General features: G+C 39.0%; 1 protein-coding gene across 2 annotated transcripts in view; it reads left to right on the top strand.

The window, feature by feature from the left end:
- Positions 1-18,386, top strand: part of nek11 (NIMA-related kinase 11) — an 86,779-nt gene that overhangs the window by 51,662 nt on the left and 16,731 nt on the right. Inside the window, exon 14 of one of the 2 annotated variants that reach the window (XM_051721148.1) lies at positions 10,908-11,004. In XM_051721148.1, the coding sequence (XP_051577108.1) occupies positions 10,908-11,004 (97 nt within the window). Of the gene's footprint in view, positions 1-8,313; positions 8,431-10,907; positions 11,005-18,386 lie in introns of those variants that run through there. The other variant, XM_051721149.1, reaches the window with a different exon arrangement.

Genomic DNA, 18,386 nt, shown 5'->3' with positions numbered 1-18,386 from the left:
TAATGATAATGAATATTTTAAATTATTCTTTACGTATATGATGAGAAAACCTGTGTACGGATTAAACCTTGCAAAACACACACACATAAATTATTTATTTATATCCACTTGTCATAGAATTTTCAAAAAGGACATAAATAATTCAGATGCATGTTTGCTTAAAGCAGGGGTTGGGAACCTTTTTTCACTAAGGAGCCAATTTTTTAATTTTTGGTTAATGCATTTTTTGAAAGAGCCAATTTACTATTTTCAAAAAACAAAGTTTTCAATGAAATAAAATGTTTATTATGCCCATAGACTACTCAAAAACACAAAAACAAACAAATATGCAACAATTAACAGGCAACATGTTGCAATATGGAATTGATTACACGTGTTTGTGCGGGTCTCCATAAAATTACTTCATTTAACAATTGTTCATGAAAAAGTTCACTTCCCTTTTGGGCTGGGCGATATGTAAAAAATATTTTAACGATAACTGCCTTAAAAAATTTATTGATATCCAATTATATTGTCAACCCCCCTGCCGAGGGTCAGTGAAAATTTTTGCTTTATTGATTTTGCTTTAAAAATGAAATTAATTTATTGAAGCACAAAAAATTTAAACAAAAGACATTTCTAAATTCAAATTGCACTTTAAACGAAACCACAAAAAAAAGAGCAATTAAAATAACGAAGTGATCAAAAAATCTTATTACCCAAATCCAAACATTTACCATCTCCAACGGCCCCATTTGCCATCACGCAAGTATTCATCAATGACATTGTTCTTGCAAACAGTTTTCAAGCAAATGAAACAGAGAAAAAGGAGTGATACTCTTTACATGCACGTGTTCCACGAGAAAGGGTCCCGCTGCACGCCTCTGATTAAACAGTGAATCCGACACAAGCAATGACGGCTTTTCTTTTGTCTATTCTTATATGATAAAATATGTAGGATATTAGATTCAGAAGAGCGAACAATTGCTGCAATATGACTTGAATCTAGAAAACCCAACCTTTTAATCCTGTAATTTCCTCAATGTCACAAATTATAATTGACAAATTAATGATTATAGCCTGATGTACCTTTTAAAATATGTGTAGGGATCACTTACAACTGACAAATCGATAAGTATAATCTTTAATCTTGTATTATTCATCTCATTCTATTAAGAATGGTAACTATTCAAGGCTTAACCTGATAATATACCCTGACAATCAGGTTTCTCATAACATGTAATGTATTATCCATGTTGTAAAACCAATGAATAAACCAGTATGATTTGTAATCAGGGATTTTCATGTTTTGTTACTTGCACGTATAATATTCATGAAAGTATGTCATATTTAGTATGTAAATGCTTGCTTGTATACGTAGAGAATGTTGATGACAACGAATGTCATGTCTCTTGCACCGTTTTTAAGATATAAAAGTTCATATTATGAGTGGGAAGTTTGTAAGAATCCTCCACACAAAGGATTGTAAATCAACTTTGAAAAGGACAGACCAGTTGACCATGTGACTGTGAAATGCCACTTCTGATTGGCTCAGGACACCTTTGGGGTGCGGCCAATTTCAGCTCAGAAGTTTCCTACCAAGGAAGAAGTCTTAGGTGGTGGTGGTCTCTTCTCTTCTTTGGCTCTGTTGCTCTTCACTTCCTCCGCAGCTCCTCCGCGCTCTTGCGCTCATGGCTTGCAGCCTCTGTGCCATGTAGAGTCCAAGGAAACTCGGGACCCAAAGTCCCGAGGAAGCCTCTCACTCTCTGCTCTACAGGTCACACACACGTAACGGGAGTCGTGATTCCTCCTTGCAGAAGGCCTCGCTTAAAAGCCTGCCTCATCATCCATGGAGACAATAACTATCCACAATCATAACAGAGTACAGGACATCGACTGAACGAACTTTCTACAAAGAACCAAAGAACCAAGCCATAGCAAGGAAAAGTAACGCAAGGAAACGCAACGACACGCAAGTACATCTCCAGACTTTTGCTGAAATTGCTGGCGTATTATTTAAATACTTTGAGTAATCCGATTGCAAATTGATTTATACTCAAAGAAGGATAAATGGTTCTTAAGGCATTATCAACAGACTCCATAAAGTTCATTTTCTCTGTATTGATCATTCTGTCGCTTTTCTCGCCAACCTGTTTCATGTTGTATGTGTTAGATTAGTTTTTGTTTAGAATAGCAATACAGTTTGTTTGTATTCAAAGATAATTTGACTGTGGTATATTTTGATATATAATCTCATAACTTGATTTTAAAAGATCTTTTCTTCAAAGCTGTACCTAAAATATGTGTGATATTATTTCAATAAGCCATGAGAATAATATTACTCCAATAAGTGAATTAATCATAATTCCCTTATTAAAGCTAATTTCTTACAATAGAAATTGTGAGCGGATACAACGAGACGTTGTATTACGATTTTAATGGTGGAGAATTTTATTCAGACAAATAATCTAATTATTTGTCATTTATCTTTCTTATAATGGTTGTCGAACGTGACTAATTCCATTAGAAATTTCCTTACATAATAATGACGTAGAATAAGGACAGTTTAAATTAATTCCTAACACACATACTGTTCCTACAAATATAATAAAGTTTCTTCAAGCACGTGTCTTTGTGACTAACAGCATTTCTTGTCATGTGCCACTCCAAGACGTCTTACAGGTCATCCACCTGTTGCAGGTAGATGAGCAAAATTACTCGCGCATGAAATACCTGCATTTGGACGAGGAGCTTGCAAACTTGATTGAACCTCGTCGCATTTTGCGGGTGGCAGGTGCTATTTCACACCCTGGGCACACATAAAAAATAACAAACATTTGTAAAATCGCTCGTAGAAAATGCTCTTAACTGCTAAGATCAATAGTTATTGGCAAATGAGGCCCAGAACTCTATGCATGTGCGGGTCTTGGAGAAGCGCTTTCATTGCACTCGTGAACAGCAGAGCTCACTGCGCACACATATCAAATCAGACGTGCATCGGCGGCTTTTCCTTCATCTGTTCTTCAAAAAATAATCACTCATGTTCCGTCAAACGTGCGTCTTTGTGTTTAATTTCTTGTTATATATCACTCAGAGAAGTCTTACAGATCGCCCTCCACAGTGGCTGGTACATCAGCATGAAAAATCCGCATTTGGCGGGTGTTAATTTCAAACCTTGTTCACCAGGAAGAGGCTGCACGACAAATTCGGGAGAAAGCAAATCAAAACAGTGTCATTGACTTCAAGTTTTGCAGTTGCACCCACACTTTCTGCAGGAAAATTATCTCTAGAAAGTTTTATACGATCATGTGTTGGTGAATGGTGAGACCAGACAAGCCACTTGATTTTTAACAAAGAGCCACTTGTGGCTCGCGAGCCATAGGTTCCCGACCCCTGGCATAAAGAAACAAAACTGCAGGTCACACATGACAGTACTAAATCATTAGTACTCACACACACCTGAACAATGTGCAATATGACGTCTCTCTTCAGCAATGACTGGCCAGTTTTACGCCTACATTCAGCTGCCTTTTGAAGGTCACATGCCAGTGAAAGTGATACATTCTCCTAAAGACGTGTAGGCTCATTAAACTCCATGTACAAATAATGATCCATTTGCCAGTTTCACCCCTCTCAGTGTGTCAAATGGAAGGTTTTTTTTTCTTGTTCTTGATGACTCTGAGGTGAGAATGTCAGGAAGCCTGTTTTTTTTACCACTTGAAGCCATGACCACATTGATTAGATAATTCATGCGAGGCTATATAAAGGCTCTGAGCATATCAGATAAGTTCTGTACATTTCCTTTTAGTTGGAACTGGAGTATTTCTGTCCAACTCTGTTTCTTTCCTGGTTTGCTTTACCATCTTAGGTTTCAGATGTTTTATATAAACCATCCTCTTGGACCTCGTCTTTGTTCCGTGATTTTATAAGTAGTAGTTTCTAAGGCAAAGTATTAAAATTACTTGTATCACTCTTTGTGCTATAGACATACTGTACCTCTAATCATGTAGCTTGTTGAGGATTGGTGTACTATTACCTTTCTAAGTGATCAAACTTACTATTTTTACATGGCGGACAATAAAATGAGCACAAAAAAATCTAGTTGACTGATGATGAAATAAGGACCAGGTATAAGATTATCATACAGACTTGTGTGTTTTTTTTGTTTTTTTTTACTGCAACTGCATAGCAGCACCCTGGTAAACTCCCTTAACATCCTAATCACGGTAGTGAATTTTGCATGGGCAAGCACCACTCTCATTTCTTTCAGAAAATGTCAAATTTGGTTGTATATTTTGGTTAATTTAATAGAAACATACCACATTGAATTGATATATTGCTGAATATGGATGCTTAATTATTCATCAAAGAAATTAGCATCTGTATGCAGATGAATTACTGACTAATCAGATCAGATACAGATGTATGTGTATAAGAGGAAAACATTTTGTTTCGATACAGATAGCTTTAGAATGGTGTTAGATGTTATTTGGCTTTGGCGTGTATGTGGGTGTGTATAAGTGAGAATGCATATTTATTGGTTTGGTGCTTATTTGTGAGTTTATTCACGCATGCTGATATCTTAATTTCTCAAAATGTCTAAGCCTGTTATTTGTAAAAATGGCCAGACATTGATAAATCTATATTAAAAACCTTAATTCAGAGATTCTCCTATCACCCATTAATGAAAATGCACGTTTCTCCCCAATTTTAAACTCTGCTTATCTGCAGAGTAAGATAAATGATAGCAGTGTTGGGACAATGCTTGATGGGTAATATCAGCCCAGGGTTGGGTTCTTTTGCTTAGTAAGAAAAAAAATCCACTTTTCTAACCTTATCTCTCTTATTTCTTTTCCCAGCCGTCTTTTCTACACAATGAGTGTCAGATTCGCTTCGCCATAAGAAATAGAAAAGATAGAAAAAAGGAGAGAAAATAATACAGTTTCTGGCTCAAAGTAGAAGTAGCAGATTTGATTTCAGGTGGCACATTCATGTCAAACTAGCTGACCAAAAAGGAATTCAAAAGATGGATTTATGTGCACATTCAGAGTGCGATGCCAAGTTCTTTCTAACACACCAAAAAGAACACTTATTTTATAGGAATAGTTCACCCAAAAATGAAAATTCTGTAATTATTTACTCACCCTCATGTCTTTTTTTTATTCCATGGAACACAAAAGGTGAATTTATTTATAAATAAATAAATCACATAATCTATATATTGTAATTCTTTCATTTATATAATTCCTTACATTTATACAGTGCTTTTCAAGGCACTCAAAGTGCTTTACATAATATAGGGGAACTCTCCTCAACCACCACCAGTGTGCAGCATCCACCTGGATGATGCGACGGCAGCCATAGTGCACCAGTACGCTCACCACACACCAGCTATTGATGGAGAGGAGAGCAGAGTGATGTAGCCAGTTAATGGATGAGGATTATTAGGGGGCCATGATTGACAAGGGCAAACGGGGGGAATTTGGCCAGGACACCGGAGTTACACCCCTACACTTTACGAGAAGTGTCCTGGGATTTTTAATGACCACAGAGGACATTGGTTTAAAATCTCATCCAAAGGACGGTGTCTTTTTACAATATAGTGTCCCCGTCATTAGGACCCACATAGACCGCAGGGTGAGTACCCCCTGCTGGCCTCCCTAATACCTCTTCCAACAGCAGCCTTAGTTTTCCCCAGGAGGTCTTCCATCCAGGTACTGGCCAGGCTCAACCCTGCTTGGCTTCAGTGGGCAACCGGTCTTGAGGTACAGGGTGATACGGCTTCAGAATGATTGGAAAATATTCAGGGATGCAAACTACTCACCTTTCAACTAAAGTCCCACTTTTTTTTAAAACTAATTTGCCCAAATTGTTTGGCAAAATTTTCAACATTTTCCTTATTAAAATCACTTGAAAGGGTTACTTTTACACACTTTAAGAGCTTTAAATTCAAAAAAAGCTTTAAATGCACCAAACAAATCAACTAAAAATATATATGAGTGTGCATCCCTTATTATATGGAATTGTAAATTATATTATATATTTATATTATTTTAATTATTTGTCATTTTGGAGCTTGACTGCCCAATACTCACTTTCATTATATGGAAAAGAGTGGCCAGGATACTTTTTTTACTCTGCAAAAATAGTTTTCTTAAAATTATTAATCATTTTCTTAATCCTTAAAACAAGATAAACATACTTAAGAAACACAAATTGTGTAAATTAATTAAACTTGTTTATAGAGAATATAGCTTGAATTATAAATTTACTTTTTCCCCCCATTTGCAAATAACTTTTTTTATTTTAAGCATAAACATCACTAAATGTTGTTAGATTTATGCTTAAAAATAGACTATAAAATATTTGCCAATTGTGTAAGAAAAATAAACTGAATTCAAGATATATTCTCTGAAAACAAGACAATAGTACTGATTAAAGAAAATAATTTTTTTGTAGTGCAAAAATTTACCTTACAGGTGTGAAATGACATGAAGGTGAGTAAATGAATGAATGGAAGTTACATTTATATAGCACTTTTTCTGACACTACACTCAAAGGCTTTACACTGTGAACAGGGGACTCTCCTCAACCACCACCAGTGTGCAGCATCCACCTGGATGACGCGACGGCAGCCATAGTGCGCCAGTACGCTCACCACACACCAGCTATTGGTGGAGAGGAGAGTGATAGAACCAGTTAATAAATGGGGATTATTAGGAGGCCATGATTGAGAAGGTCCAATGGGGGAAATTGGCCAGGACACCGTGGTTACACCCCTACTCTTTACGAGAAGTGCCCTGGGATTTTTAATGACCACAGAGAGTCAGGATCTCGGTTTAGCGTCTCATCCAAAGGACGGATAAAAATAATGACAAAGTTTTCATTTTTGGGTGAACTACTCTTTTAAGGGGTTTATTCAGTGCTTTTAATCATATGAGTACACTGATAAAAGACCACCAGTTATACACACACAAACACACACTTGATGTACACAACACACAAAGTGCTTTGACAGACAGTATGATTTCTCTTTCACCCCATCACCTGCTGACTTCTCAAACACACACAATCTGGCTTGGCTTGGTGAACCGTAACGTACATGTGCGTCAGTGTGGCTGGCAGCTCAGATATGCTGCTTTCTGCTTGAGCTTTAAAATCTTTAAAATCTCTGACTTCATTGCACTGGCCTACATAAAAGTCTCGCTAAAACTTAAAACTTTTACAAAGTCTGTTTCTTTATGTAAATGTGTGTTAAACATCTTCCCCCGCAATATTGTCCTTTAATGTTCTCTAACTGTGATGCCACTTAAGTTGTAATTTCTGTAATATTCTGCCATAAAATTGATCAAATACAGTAATATTGCACTTTGTCATAAGACATTCTCTAATAAAATTTTGCAGTAAACTTAATTTATTTTCTAGCCTTTAATCTTCAGAAACTGAACTTTGTAGGGACATGTAAATGTCTCCTTTTTAAAATAATTGTATCTTATGTTTTGTCATGTTTGTCAGTAGGGGGTGATTTCTAAGTGTCAACCCTGTTACCATGATTTTGTATAGTAAACAATCTTGAGTTAACTAGTGAAAATTCTTCCATTTTGCATTGTTGTTCAACAAAGTTTATTACAAATTATTGAATATTATTAGCATAACAATTTGAGTTAACAAGGAGTTAATAAGGTTAGTGTCACAAATTTGATGGCGTTTCTTTAAACCATCCAGTACTGTAAAAAATGTAGGTATCATCTTTGATCACTCCCTCACTTTTGAAGCTCATATTAACTCCGTATCTAAAATTGCCGTCTTTCACCTTAGCCGCATTGCTTGCCTTCATCCCTTTATCAGTCTCAGAGATGCCGAAACACTGGTTCATGCACTTATATCCTCACATCTTGACTACTTGCAATGCCCTCTTCCTTAGTTTACCTGCTAACTCTATTGCTAGGTTGCAATATATTCACATTCACATACTGTCACAGTCTGTCTCCCTCATCTTCTTCAAGGACTCTTATTTTGAAGTTTTCCCCTGCGCTACGTTTCCCAGAGTTCACTGCCCTAATCACATCCATCGGTTCATCATCATCCGCACCTGCCTTCCATTCCCTCATTAGTTTCCCTGTGTATATATACCCTCTAGTTTAGTTCATCATTTGTCAGTCCTTGAAATGTTAAGTTGTGAAGTGTTGCGTTGAGTTTTTGATGTGTTACTTTGCTAGTTTGTAATGTTTAGCGTTTGTTTCCACTCCAGCGTTAGTTCCCACTCCAGCGTTTATAATTAAAGGATTGAATTAATCTTCTCCTGCATCTCCTCTCTTCCTCTTCCACTCCTAGACACCCAACGTTACAGAAGGACTGACCTACAAAGGAATACGGATTTACTTACCTGTTCCTCCCAATGTCCTCCTCTACTCCAGCGATCCCACTAATCCTCCTCTTACACTCATCCAGACCCACATGAGCATGGAACCAACAGAGTTATTTATGGAGCTGTTCAGGTAGGATCTTCCCCTCTTGAATACTCAACCAAGTTCCTTCACCTCGCTGCTTCTACATCAATACCGGACATTTACCTCAAGCCCATTTATGGAATGGGATTAAACTATCACAGACCCATAGCACTTCCAGAGGCGGAAAATCTTTCCTTGGCAAATTACATCCTAGCCACCCTGAATATCCATTACCCTTCACTTTCATCACGTTTGTTAGAGTTGTTGACTCCTCCCTCCACGGGCCATGTCTCCGCGCCTTCCATGACTCCTCCCTCCACGCCTTCCACGGCCCATGTCTCCATGCCTTCCACGCCCCTTATCTCCAAGGTAACTCCTCTCCATACAGTTCCCCTAAAATTTTTTGGGGGGGCTCATCCTCTTCAGGTTCCGGTGGTCGATTCCCTGCCGCAGTCAGCGGTAGTGTCCAAAGAAGTTACATTTCCCCTATATGCTGCAATTTATGGCGGGAACCCCGGGCCACAGCCAGTGCCCATGCCTGCCACGGTTAACGAGCCAGTGCCCATGCCTGCCACGGTTAACGAGCCAGTGCCCATGCCTGCCACGGTTAACGAGCCAGTGCCCATGCCTGCCACGGTTAACGAGCCAGTGCCCATGCCTGCCACGGTTAACGAGCCAGTGCCCATGCCTGCCACAATTAATGAGTCAGTGCCTGTAGCCTCGACCGTCCCAGAGCCAGTGCCTGTAGCCTCGACCATCCCTAGTCTCTGCCCATGCTCATGACCACGGAGGTCGTTCCCCAGTCTCTGCCCATGCTTACGACCACGGAGGTCATTCCACAGTCTCTACCCGGGCTCTCGACCTCGGAGGTTGATCCCCAGTCTCAGCATGCACTCTCTTCCATGGCTCTCAGCCCGAGCCTTCCATGGCTCCACCCCCAGAGTCTTCCACGGCTCCGCCCGCTTCCCCAGAGTCTCCAGCGGTTCTGCCTCCTGACCCAGTCCCTGCCCTGTGTCCGCCTCCAGACCCAGTCCCTGCCCTGTGGCTGCCTTCATCTTCTGCGTCATCATACCCTCCTCATCCATCGTTGGGCGCCAGGAGTCATCTTCATCTTCACCCTCATCTTCTTCAAGGACTCTTATTTTCTAGTTTTCCCCTGCACTACATTTTTCTCAGAGTTCACTGCCCTAATCACTTCCATCAGTTCATCATCCGCACCTGCCTTCCATTCCCTCATTAGTTTCCCTGTGTATATATACCCTCTAGTTTTGTTCATCATTTGTCAGTCCTTGAAGTGTTACATTGTGAAGTGTTGCGTTGAGTTTTTGATATGTTACATTGTTAGTTTGTAATGTTTAGCGTTTGTTTCCACTCCAGCGTTTATAACTAAAGGATTGAATGAATCTACTCATGCGTCTCCTCTTTCCACTCCTAGACACCCAACGTTACACATACCAAGCGCTCTGCTCATATTACTCCATTCCTGTTTGAACTTCACTGGTTACCAGTTTTGTTTTGAATCAAATATAAAATAATCCTGCTTACATTTAAATCACTTCATGGTCTGGCACCTCACTATCTTAGTGAATTGCTTCTCCCCTACAACCCGATCCGCTCGCTCAGGTCTTCTGGGTCCGGACTCCTTTCTGTCCCTAGATCTCGCCTCTCTACTATGGGTGGCAGGTCATTCAGTGTAGTAGCACCCAATATATGGAATTCACTCCCTCTGACTCTTTGCAGCATCTCTTCTATCGCTGAGTTTATATCTCGACTTAAAACATTTTTGTTTTCTCAGTGCTATTTGTCTTAATGTGTTATGTATTCACTCTCAATGACTGTACTATTTGAACTGTGTTTTAGTGACTGTTTATGTATTATTGTGTTACCATTGTAAAGCATCCGTGAGCTCTGGAAAGGTGCTATATAAATTAAACATATTATTAAAAACACAGATTTATTTTAGGGGTTGTTCTTTTTGGTGTGAGTTGGGGTGGTTTATACATAGTCTAAAATAATATAGGGTTTAGGAAGTCTATAGTTATAATTAACTATGGTATGTTGTCATTTAGCCAAGTGTGTGTGTGTGTGTTTGTGTCTGTCTGTGTGTGTGTGTGTGTGTGTGTGTGTGTGTGTGTGTGTGTGTGTGTGTGTGTGTGTGTGTGTGTGTGTGTGTGTGTGTGTGTGTGTGTGTGTGTGTGTGTGTGTGTGTGTGTACATGTTTATACTACATGATAGCAAAACCTGAGATAACCTACCTTGTGGGGCCCAGCCAGCGGTCCCCATGAGGGAAACGGCTTATTAAACATATTAAACACAGTTTTTTTTTAAATGTAAAAATGCAAAAAAGCTTTCTGTGAGGGTTCGGTTTAGGGGATAGAAATTATCGTTAGATCTGTATAAAATCCATAAAATGCATGGAAGTCTATGGAGAGTCCCCACAATGATATAAAAACAAGTGGGTGTGTGTGTGTGTTTCAGGAGCTAAAGCAGAGGAAGTGAAGGCTCAGCTGGGTTCTCTGGGAGTGAGCAGCATCAATAGCACCCTGGCTGAGGGCAGAATCCAACGAATGAGAGAGTGAGTGAACCATCCTTGACCCTTTCTTAAGAGAGCTGTCCTCTCATTCACCAGCCACCTCATTGTCAGAGGTTATTATCTTGCTAGGCAAGACAGTTTTGTGTGTCCTCCATCACTTAAAGACAAAGAAAAGCTGTCTTTTCACCACAGCTTGTTCATAGCAGATATTTTGCTTTACTGGCCCCATTAAAAGATTTAATCGTTCACTTCTGATAAAATCCACCTGCTACTGCAATCAGCATTATGTGTGACACAGTTCGGAAGATTAGTTTGCTTTCCTTACTCCAGAGACTTCCAAACCCCATTTCTGCCACTTTCAGCCTGAGTCTGATCCTCACTGGGTGAGACAGATGTGTGGTTCAGAACTAAACCCAGTTTAAGCCAGACACCAAACTCTTCTGATGATTTCTCAGAAAAAGAGCAGGTGAATAGCTGTATCCTCAGCATGCCACAAACACAATGAAAGCACTTTATCTTGTAGTGAAATCACTGATAAATAACAAAAATTCAATAAAATATCAATATAAATGGTATTGTTGGCAGATAATTGTTTTGGCAATGATAATTTAGCATTGTAAGGGCATTGTGAAGGTTTCTTTTCTCCGCAATGCATATTAATGTTTAAATAACATCTGCAATTTTACAGATTCCAGTTCAAATGTCCTTTTTTTTTTTGTTGAATGTGCATAATGTGTGTGATATCGTTTGAGCATTATATAATCACTGTAAGAGTTCACATGAATTCAGAATTAAATTTAGGGCCCTCTGGACTGTGTTTCCTGATGTGAACAAATATTTGAAAATGTTTGAACCATGAAAGTGCCCATTTATTGGTCTCTCTGTTCACATCAATACCTGCACCCTGCTGTATGGTAACCCAATAACCTTAGTAAGTTCTCCCTGTGGTGTCTTTTGAAAGGAAAGTTTTAATATAAGGTCTATTTGATTGTTGTACGCATTTATTTTTATTTTTTAGCTTGATTTAAAAGAGTATCCCTCTTTCTTTTCTTTCTCCTTTGCTTTTTCCTTTCTTTTCCTTTTCTTTTTCCTTTCCCTGTCATTTACTTTCCTCTTCCTTTTCCTGCCCTTCTTTTCCTTTCCTTTTCTTTTTCTTTTTCCTTTCCTCCAACCTTTCAAAAGGAGCAGAATGGAGATCCATTCCAGTCCATACCCATTCCACTCCATACCCATCCCGTTCCATACTATACAGCATTTACTCTCCCATTCCATACTGTGCTGCACATTCCATTCCAATCTATACAATACCATTCCATTCATAGCGCTTCAGTTCCATTACATACTGTACTAGTATAACATTCCATTGCTTTCCATTGTATTCTTTTTCATTTCATTTCATACCATACAGTAATGTTCTGCAGTATACCATACTATACCATTCTGCTCCATTCCTTACTGTACCACACCACCATATTGCATCATATATCATATAATTTACCGTACTGTACCATACCATACCATATGTTTGGTAGAGCCCCCATCTTGCCTTTCAGCTTGATTGCCTCTCCTGACGACAGACTGAGACTGTGGCTCTCGTACTGAGTGTGGGCTGAAGATATTAATAACAGAAGCTTTCTTTCTGTGAGGGCAGGAATTAGAGGCTGTCAGCTCCCTCGCTTGAAGTCTCATAAAGCTTAAAGATGAGGAGGAGGGAGAAGGAGAGCACAGGTAGCAATTTACCACAGCTGCATTTTCCCCACCGCTCTCAACACGGCTTCTCATCAGCTGTGCAGAGTCTGTACAGTCTTTTTGTTCCAGATGCATCATTCCGAAGAAAATGAACTTACAAATTTGTCAGGCACTTTTAGCTGCAGATGATAATACAGCTGGAAAAGTCAAATTGTCTTATTTTGTTAACAAATATTTAAGTTTAGGAGCTATACAAAAACACTGCACACTAGCTGTCAAGTTGCAATTTTGAATCAATTGCAGTTTTTAGTTTATTAAAAAATTATACAGTATATTAAGTCCCTTTGCACCCTAAATGAAAACTTTAACATTTAATATGAAAGACTAACATGTCCTAGATTTATAACTACTAAGATGTCAAAAGTATATCTCATGGGACTACCACTGGTGCCCTCTCAAAATAAATAAATAAAAGTAATACAATACAATGATGATATCAGATTGTTATACCATTGTAATGTGATTTATCATGGTACTGAGTGATTTCCATATTCAAATACCATGGCTTTTACATGATATAAAGCAATGGTTCTACCATGGTACATTTCATGGTACAAAAACACATGGCATTTACATGGTACTATGTCCACAAAACCATTATAATACCATGGCACTTCTTGGTATTTTTGTAGTGACTTCTCACCCAAAAAAACTATTTGGAAACAAAGCATATTGCAATGTTCAAGGATGCATGATAAGCACAATTACGATTTTAGTTTGTTCTGAATTCCTGGGTCATCATGACTTGGGGTCACTTTGGATTGACCCGTCATGTCAGCAGAGAAGGTCCCTAACCATTAAGCTGTCACTGCATCAGTAGTGATTTATTTAATTGATGTTAATTTTTATGTCTAAAGCTTAATCTCCCTCTAAAAGCCAATTTTCAGAAGTGGAATTTGATCGCCTTCTTTTGGAGACCAGCATGCTCCTCCCCTGAGAAGGTTGTATTACCTTGAGTCTTGTGCTTTGGATTAGCCTTTTTGATGGGAAAAACTCATTTTGAGAGCATTCATTGTGCTCATTAGACATTTTATGTGTATTTTGGGAGTGCTGAGGGTTACTTTATCCAAAAACAAAAATGACTTCTCCAGTTGATGTTGTTTGAAGTGTTTGAGATAATAACACTGGTTTTACTCATCCCTCACCCAGTTCACCTCTGCGACACAGGTGAGTTCTCTCCAACTTAACGTGCGATACCGTGTCTCCCGATGATCTATTATGTGGGTCTGCAGCTCATTAAGGCTCACCAAAATAGCTGATTAAAACAGTAGCATACATTCACAGAGAAATAGGGCCTCTTTCATGAGAGTAAGCACAGAGCTATGATCTTGTGCTGAGAAACGTTTGTGCTGAAACCGGAGGCGTAACAGCCCAGAGCAGTAGGTGTTTGTGAGTCTTTATGCTTTTGTTGTTGAGGACGTGCCCAAGGTTTGTGGAGCTCTCTATAGAAGAACTGAGAACAGTGATTGTGGAGGAGAGAGCTTCAGTTCTCTAGCCGGCCAGGAAGTGGAGGAGAAGACTCTACGAATCTCAACCCATTCGTACACAAGGATGCTAGAAATTGGGATAAGTGGCTCGATACCCTGTTATTTGCAGTGTGAGAGGTCCCACAAGCCTCCACAGGGTTTTCCCCATTCGAGCTGCTGTATGGGCATCGGCCGTGTGGCGTGCTTGATGTCATACAGGAAGCTTAGGAGGAGGGACCTTCAAACAGTAAGAATGAAATTCAATACGTTCTTGATCTTAGAGCAAACTCCACACTTTGGGTTAGTTAACACAGGAGAATTTGCTCCAAGCTCAGGAACGTCAAAGCGTGTGAATGATGCTGAAGATAATGTACTATAATAAAAATACTCAAGTTGACAGTTCGCTGCCTCCTGACTCCTTCATTGCCCAGGCAACGAACCTGCTACAATGACGTTTGAATAACAATAGCCACATTTCCACTATCGTCTGGTCAGCTGGGGCCAAAAGCCTCGGACCTCGAGACTAAAATCGATCAGCATTCCCATCATAGCCTTGCAGCATTGCTCTAAAACCCGCCCTTAATATGCTGCCCTGGTGCCCATGTCACATGCCCCACCCATTGCACAAGCAAGAGGCAAGCTCAAGCTGAGGTACCCTTATTTGGCCCTATAGTGGAAACTCGGCTAATGACGCTCGGCTGTGATTGTTGCAATGAGTGATAAAGGTCTCGAGTTTGATTCCCAGAGGAGAATACCAAATGTTTTTTTTAAACCAAATAAAATAGTTGGAAATTTTATTTTGTGAATTGATTATCTTACCCTGTTTTGGATGGCACAGTTATCATCCATCCCTCTCAACATCTGCACTGTGAGGGCAGAAGACTTGACAAAATATTCAGTTTTGAATGAACTATCCCTTTAAGAGCAGCATGTGAACATGGTTTCTTAATAGTATGCTAGGCTGGGAAGTCTTTACTTAAAGGAATGTTCCGGGTTCAATACAAGTTACGCTCAATAGACAGCGTTTGTGGCATAATGTTGATTACCACAAAAATGTATTTCGACTTGTTCCTCATTTTCTTTATGTTGGGCTTCGTGTACTCAGATAAGAGACAAAGGCAGTCATAAAGTCTGTGGCCTGTAGGGACACTAGAAGCCTCACAGCCACAACAATGGTGCCAAAATCAAACAAAGGGAGTCCAAAACAGACTACAGAACCCATCAAGTCTTGTGCACTTTACACCTAGGTGTGAAATTCTGAAGGATCGAACTCTCAACTCCTATTGGATGAAATGCACGACAGAACGCATCCATCCATCATGACGTCATCGAGAGTATAAAAACCTCAGAGATCTTCCTAAGCTTTGCTTCCAGCGACAGTATGTGCCTGTCTAGTTGCAGCCCTGTGCTTCCAGGTGTAGCCTCGTTGCCCAAGGAAGTAGATTATTATAGATTATTATAGTGTGTTATTCTTGTGTATCAAGACTATTGCTTGTACAGTTTACAGACCGCCGAGTCTGCTCATTGCTGCTAATAATACTCAAGGTAATACTGTAACTTACTGTTACCACGAATGAGATTTGCTTTGTTGTCATCCAACCATGTTGGACTGTTTGTGCATTTCCGTCATCGCGGGTGAGACCGGTACACTTTATCCATTAGTTTATCTATTAAATAACCAATGACCGTGGCGGATGGATTATGAGCCGTTCGCCACATCTCTGAGTGATAAAATAACGGTTGCCTTCTCTACCACGATCACTAAAACCGGCTTCGGTGCTGTCACTCTGTTCTCTCTCTCTTGTACTAACTGCACACACACACCCCTCATAAACATACCCGCACACACATTTGGCGAGCAGATAACTTGGCGATAGAGACCGCTTTGTCCCTAAGTTATCGTACCAGCGGAGACACGCATTAAATGGGCAGATGCCATTAACCCTTCACTCCGCCCACATTCGCGTGACGTACTCTCCACGAGAGTCACGTCCACCATTTTGTGCCCTCCTCCTTTCCTCACACACACACACACACACACACACACACACACACACACACACGTTGATTTAGCTATCCTTATGAGGACCCTCCATAGACATAATGTTTTTATACTGTACAAACTATAGATTCTATCCCCTAAACCTAACCCTCACAGAAACCTTTTTGCATTTTTATATTTTCAAAAAAAACATAATTTAATATGCCATTTCCCTTGTGAGTACTCGCTGACTTGGTTATTAGTCCCTGATTCCAGGGTGGTGCCCCAGCAATATTAATCCTTATTAATATTCTATTGATTTTGATAATTGATAGTTATTTTTGATGATTATTGATTTAAAGGATTAAAAAGCTGTTGATTCTAATCAATGTTCTATTGATTTTAATAATGAATAATTATCTTTGATAATTATTCATTATTGCTAATAACCAAACCCGTTCGTGAACAAAGCACCCAACATTAAAAAAAATAAAAATAATAATCAACATTCCAGTGAGGCACTTACAATGGAAGTGAATGGGAGACAATGAAAGCGAATGTGGCCAATTTTTGGAGGGTTTAAACAGAAATGTGAAGCTTATAATTTTATAAAGGCACATGCATTAATTCTTCTGTTAAAACTTGTGTATTATTTGAGCTGTAAAGTTGTTTAAGTTGTAATTTTTTGTCATTTTGGGGGTTTATGGTTTTTTGACATCGTCATGGTAATGAAGTTGTAAAATTGGCTATAACTTTACTCAGAAAAGGTTAGTAAGTGATTTTATAACACTAAAATCATGTTTACATGCATATTGTTTATGTCTTGTGACTATACTTTTGGAAAAGTATTTTAATGTTAAAAAATTGGCCCCCATTCTTTCATTGTAAGTGCCTCACTGGAACCTTGATTTTTACTACTACTTTCTTTTTTTTTTTTTTTTTGTTTTTGTTTTTTTGTTTTTTAAGAAAAGGAGGGACAAGTCAAAATACATTTTTGTGGTACTCAACATTATGCCACAAATGCTTAACTTGTACTGAACCCGGAATATTCCTTTAAGAATTCTACATTTGTGAACACTTACACTACCGGTCAAAAGCTTTTAAACACTTATTCTTTATTATAATTTTTTTTCTTCACATTTTAGAATAACAGTAAAGTCATCAAAACTATGGAATAACATAAATGGAATTATGGGAATTATGTTGTGACTAAACAAAATCCAAAATAAATCAAAACTGTGTTATATTTTAGCATCTTCAAAGTAGTCACCCTTTGCCTAGAATTTTCAGAAATGTACTCTTGACATTTTCTCAACCAACTTCTTGAGGTATCGCCCTGGGATGCTTTTTAAACAGTATTGAAGGAGTTCCCATCTATGTTGGGCACATATTGGCTGCTTTTCTTTATTATTTGGTTCAAGTCATCAATTTCAAAAACGTTTTTTATTTTAATTACATTTTAGTTTTATAATGAAATAAATTAATATGGTGGCACAATTATATATTTTGTCTACAAAACCAATTTCAAACATTTAAGCATACACCTTCATGAGAAACATTTCAGTCATGTGTTTCAAAACTTTTGACCGGTAGTGTATGTCTTATGATATATCAAGCTGTGATCAAGCTGAGATCATTGCTGATCTTCATGATCTCTTCCAAGTGAGATTCTCTCATACCACTGACTCACTGTAATGAAAGCACAGTATTAAGGAGCTTGCCCTGACCTTTTAAGGATGTTCCACTTTAAAGTCACTGTAAGTGAACTCATAAGCAGCGCATAAAAGAAAATAATTTGCTCTCTCCATTTTACCACGCTGGAGTGCTCAAACTTCCACAGTCTTAGTGAAAGTCCAGAGGAGCGTGGAGAGAAGGAGACAGCAATTACCTCAAGCTGAAATGAGCAGAGGGAGCACAATCGATTTAATCCTGGACCACACATGCTCATATCCTGGTTCCCATTACTGCAGGGGATTGGGCAGGTAGGAGTATTGCGCTCACTGAACCCCGTGCTCTCTCAGCACAGCCTTGTCATTCCACAGCATCAGCACCTGTCTGCTGCTCATCAGACCTGACACTTGTATGAAATGACTGAAAATATGACTGGTGTCACCCCAGAGGCATAACGTTTCCCAGTGACAGCCAACACTGTCAGATGACCTGCTAAATTGCAAACAACTTGTGCTCAGACAGCCAGAATTAATGAGAAAGAAGTATCATGAAACAAG

Source organism: Myxocyprinus asiaticus, chromosome 16, assembly GCF_019703515.2.
Source record: "Myxocyprinus asiaticus isolate MX2 ecotype Aquarium Trade chromosome 16, UBuf_Myxa_2, whole genome shotgun sequence".
NCBI lineage: Eukaryota > Metazoa > Chordata > Actinopteri > Cypriniformes > Catostomidae > Myxocyprinus > Myxocyprinus asiaticus.
Note: the sequence above shows the minus strand (reverse complement) of the source record. Positions and strands in the feature narration are given on the sequence as shown.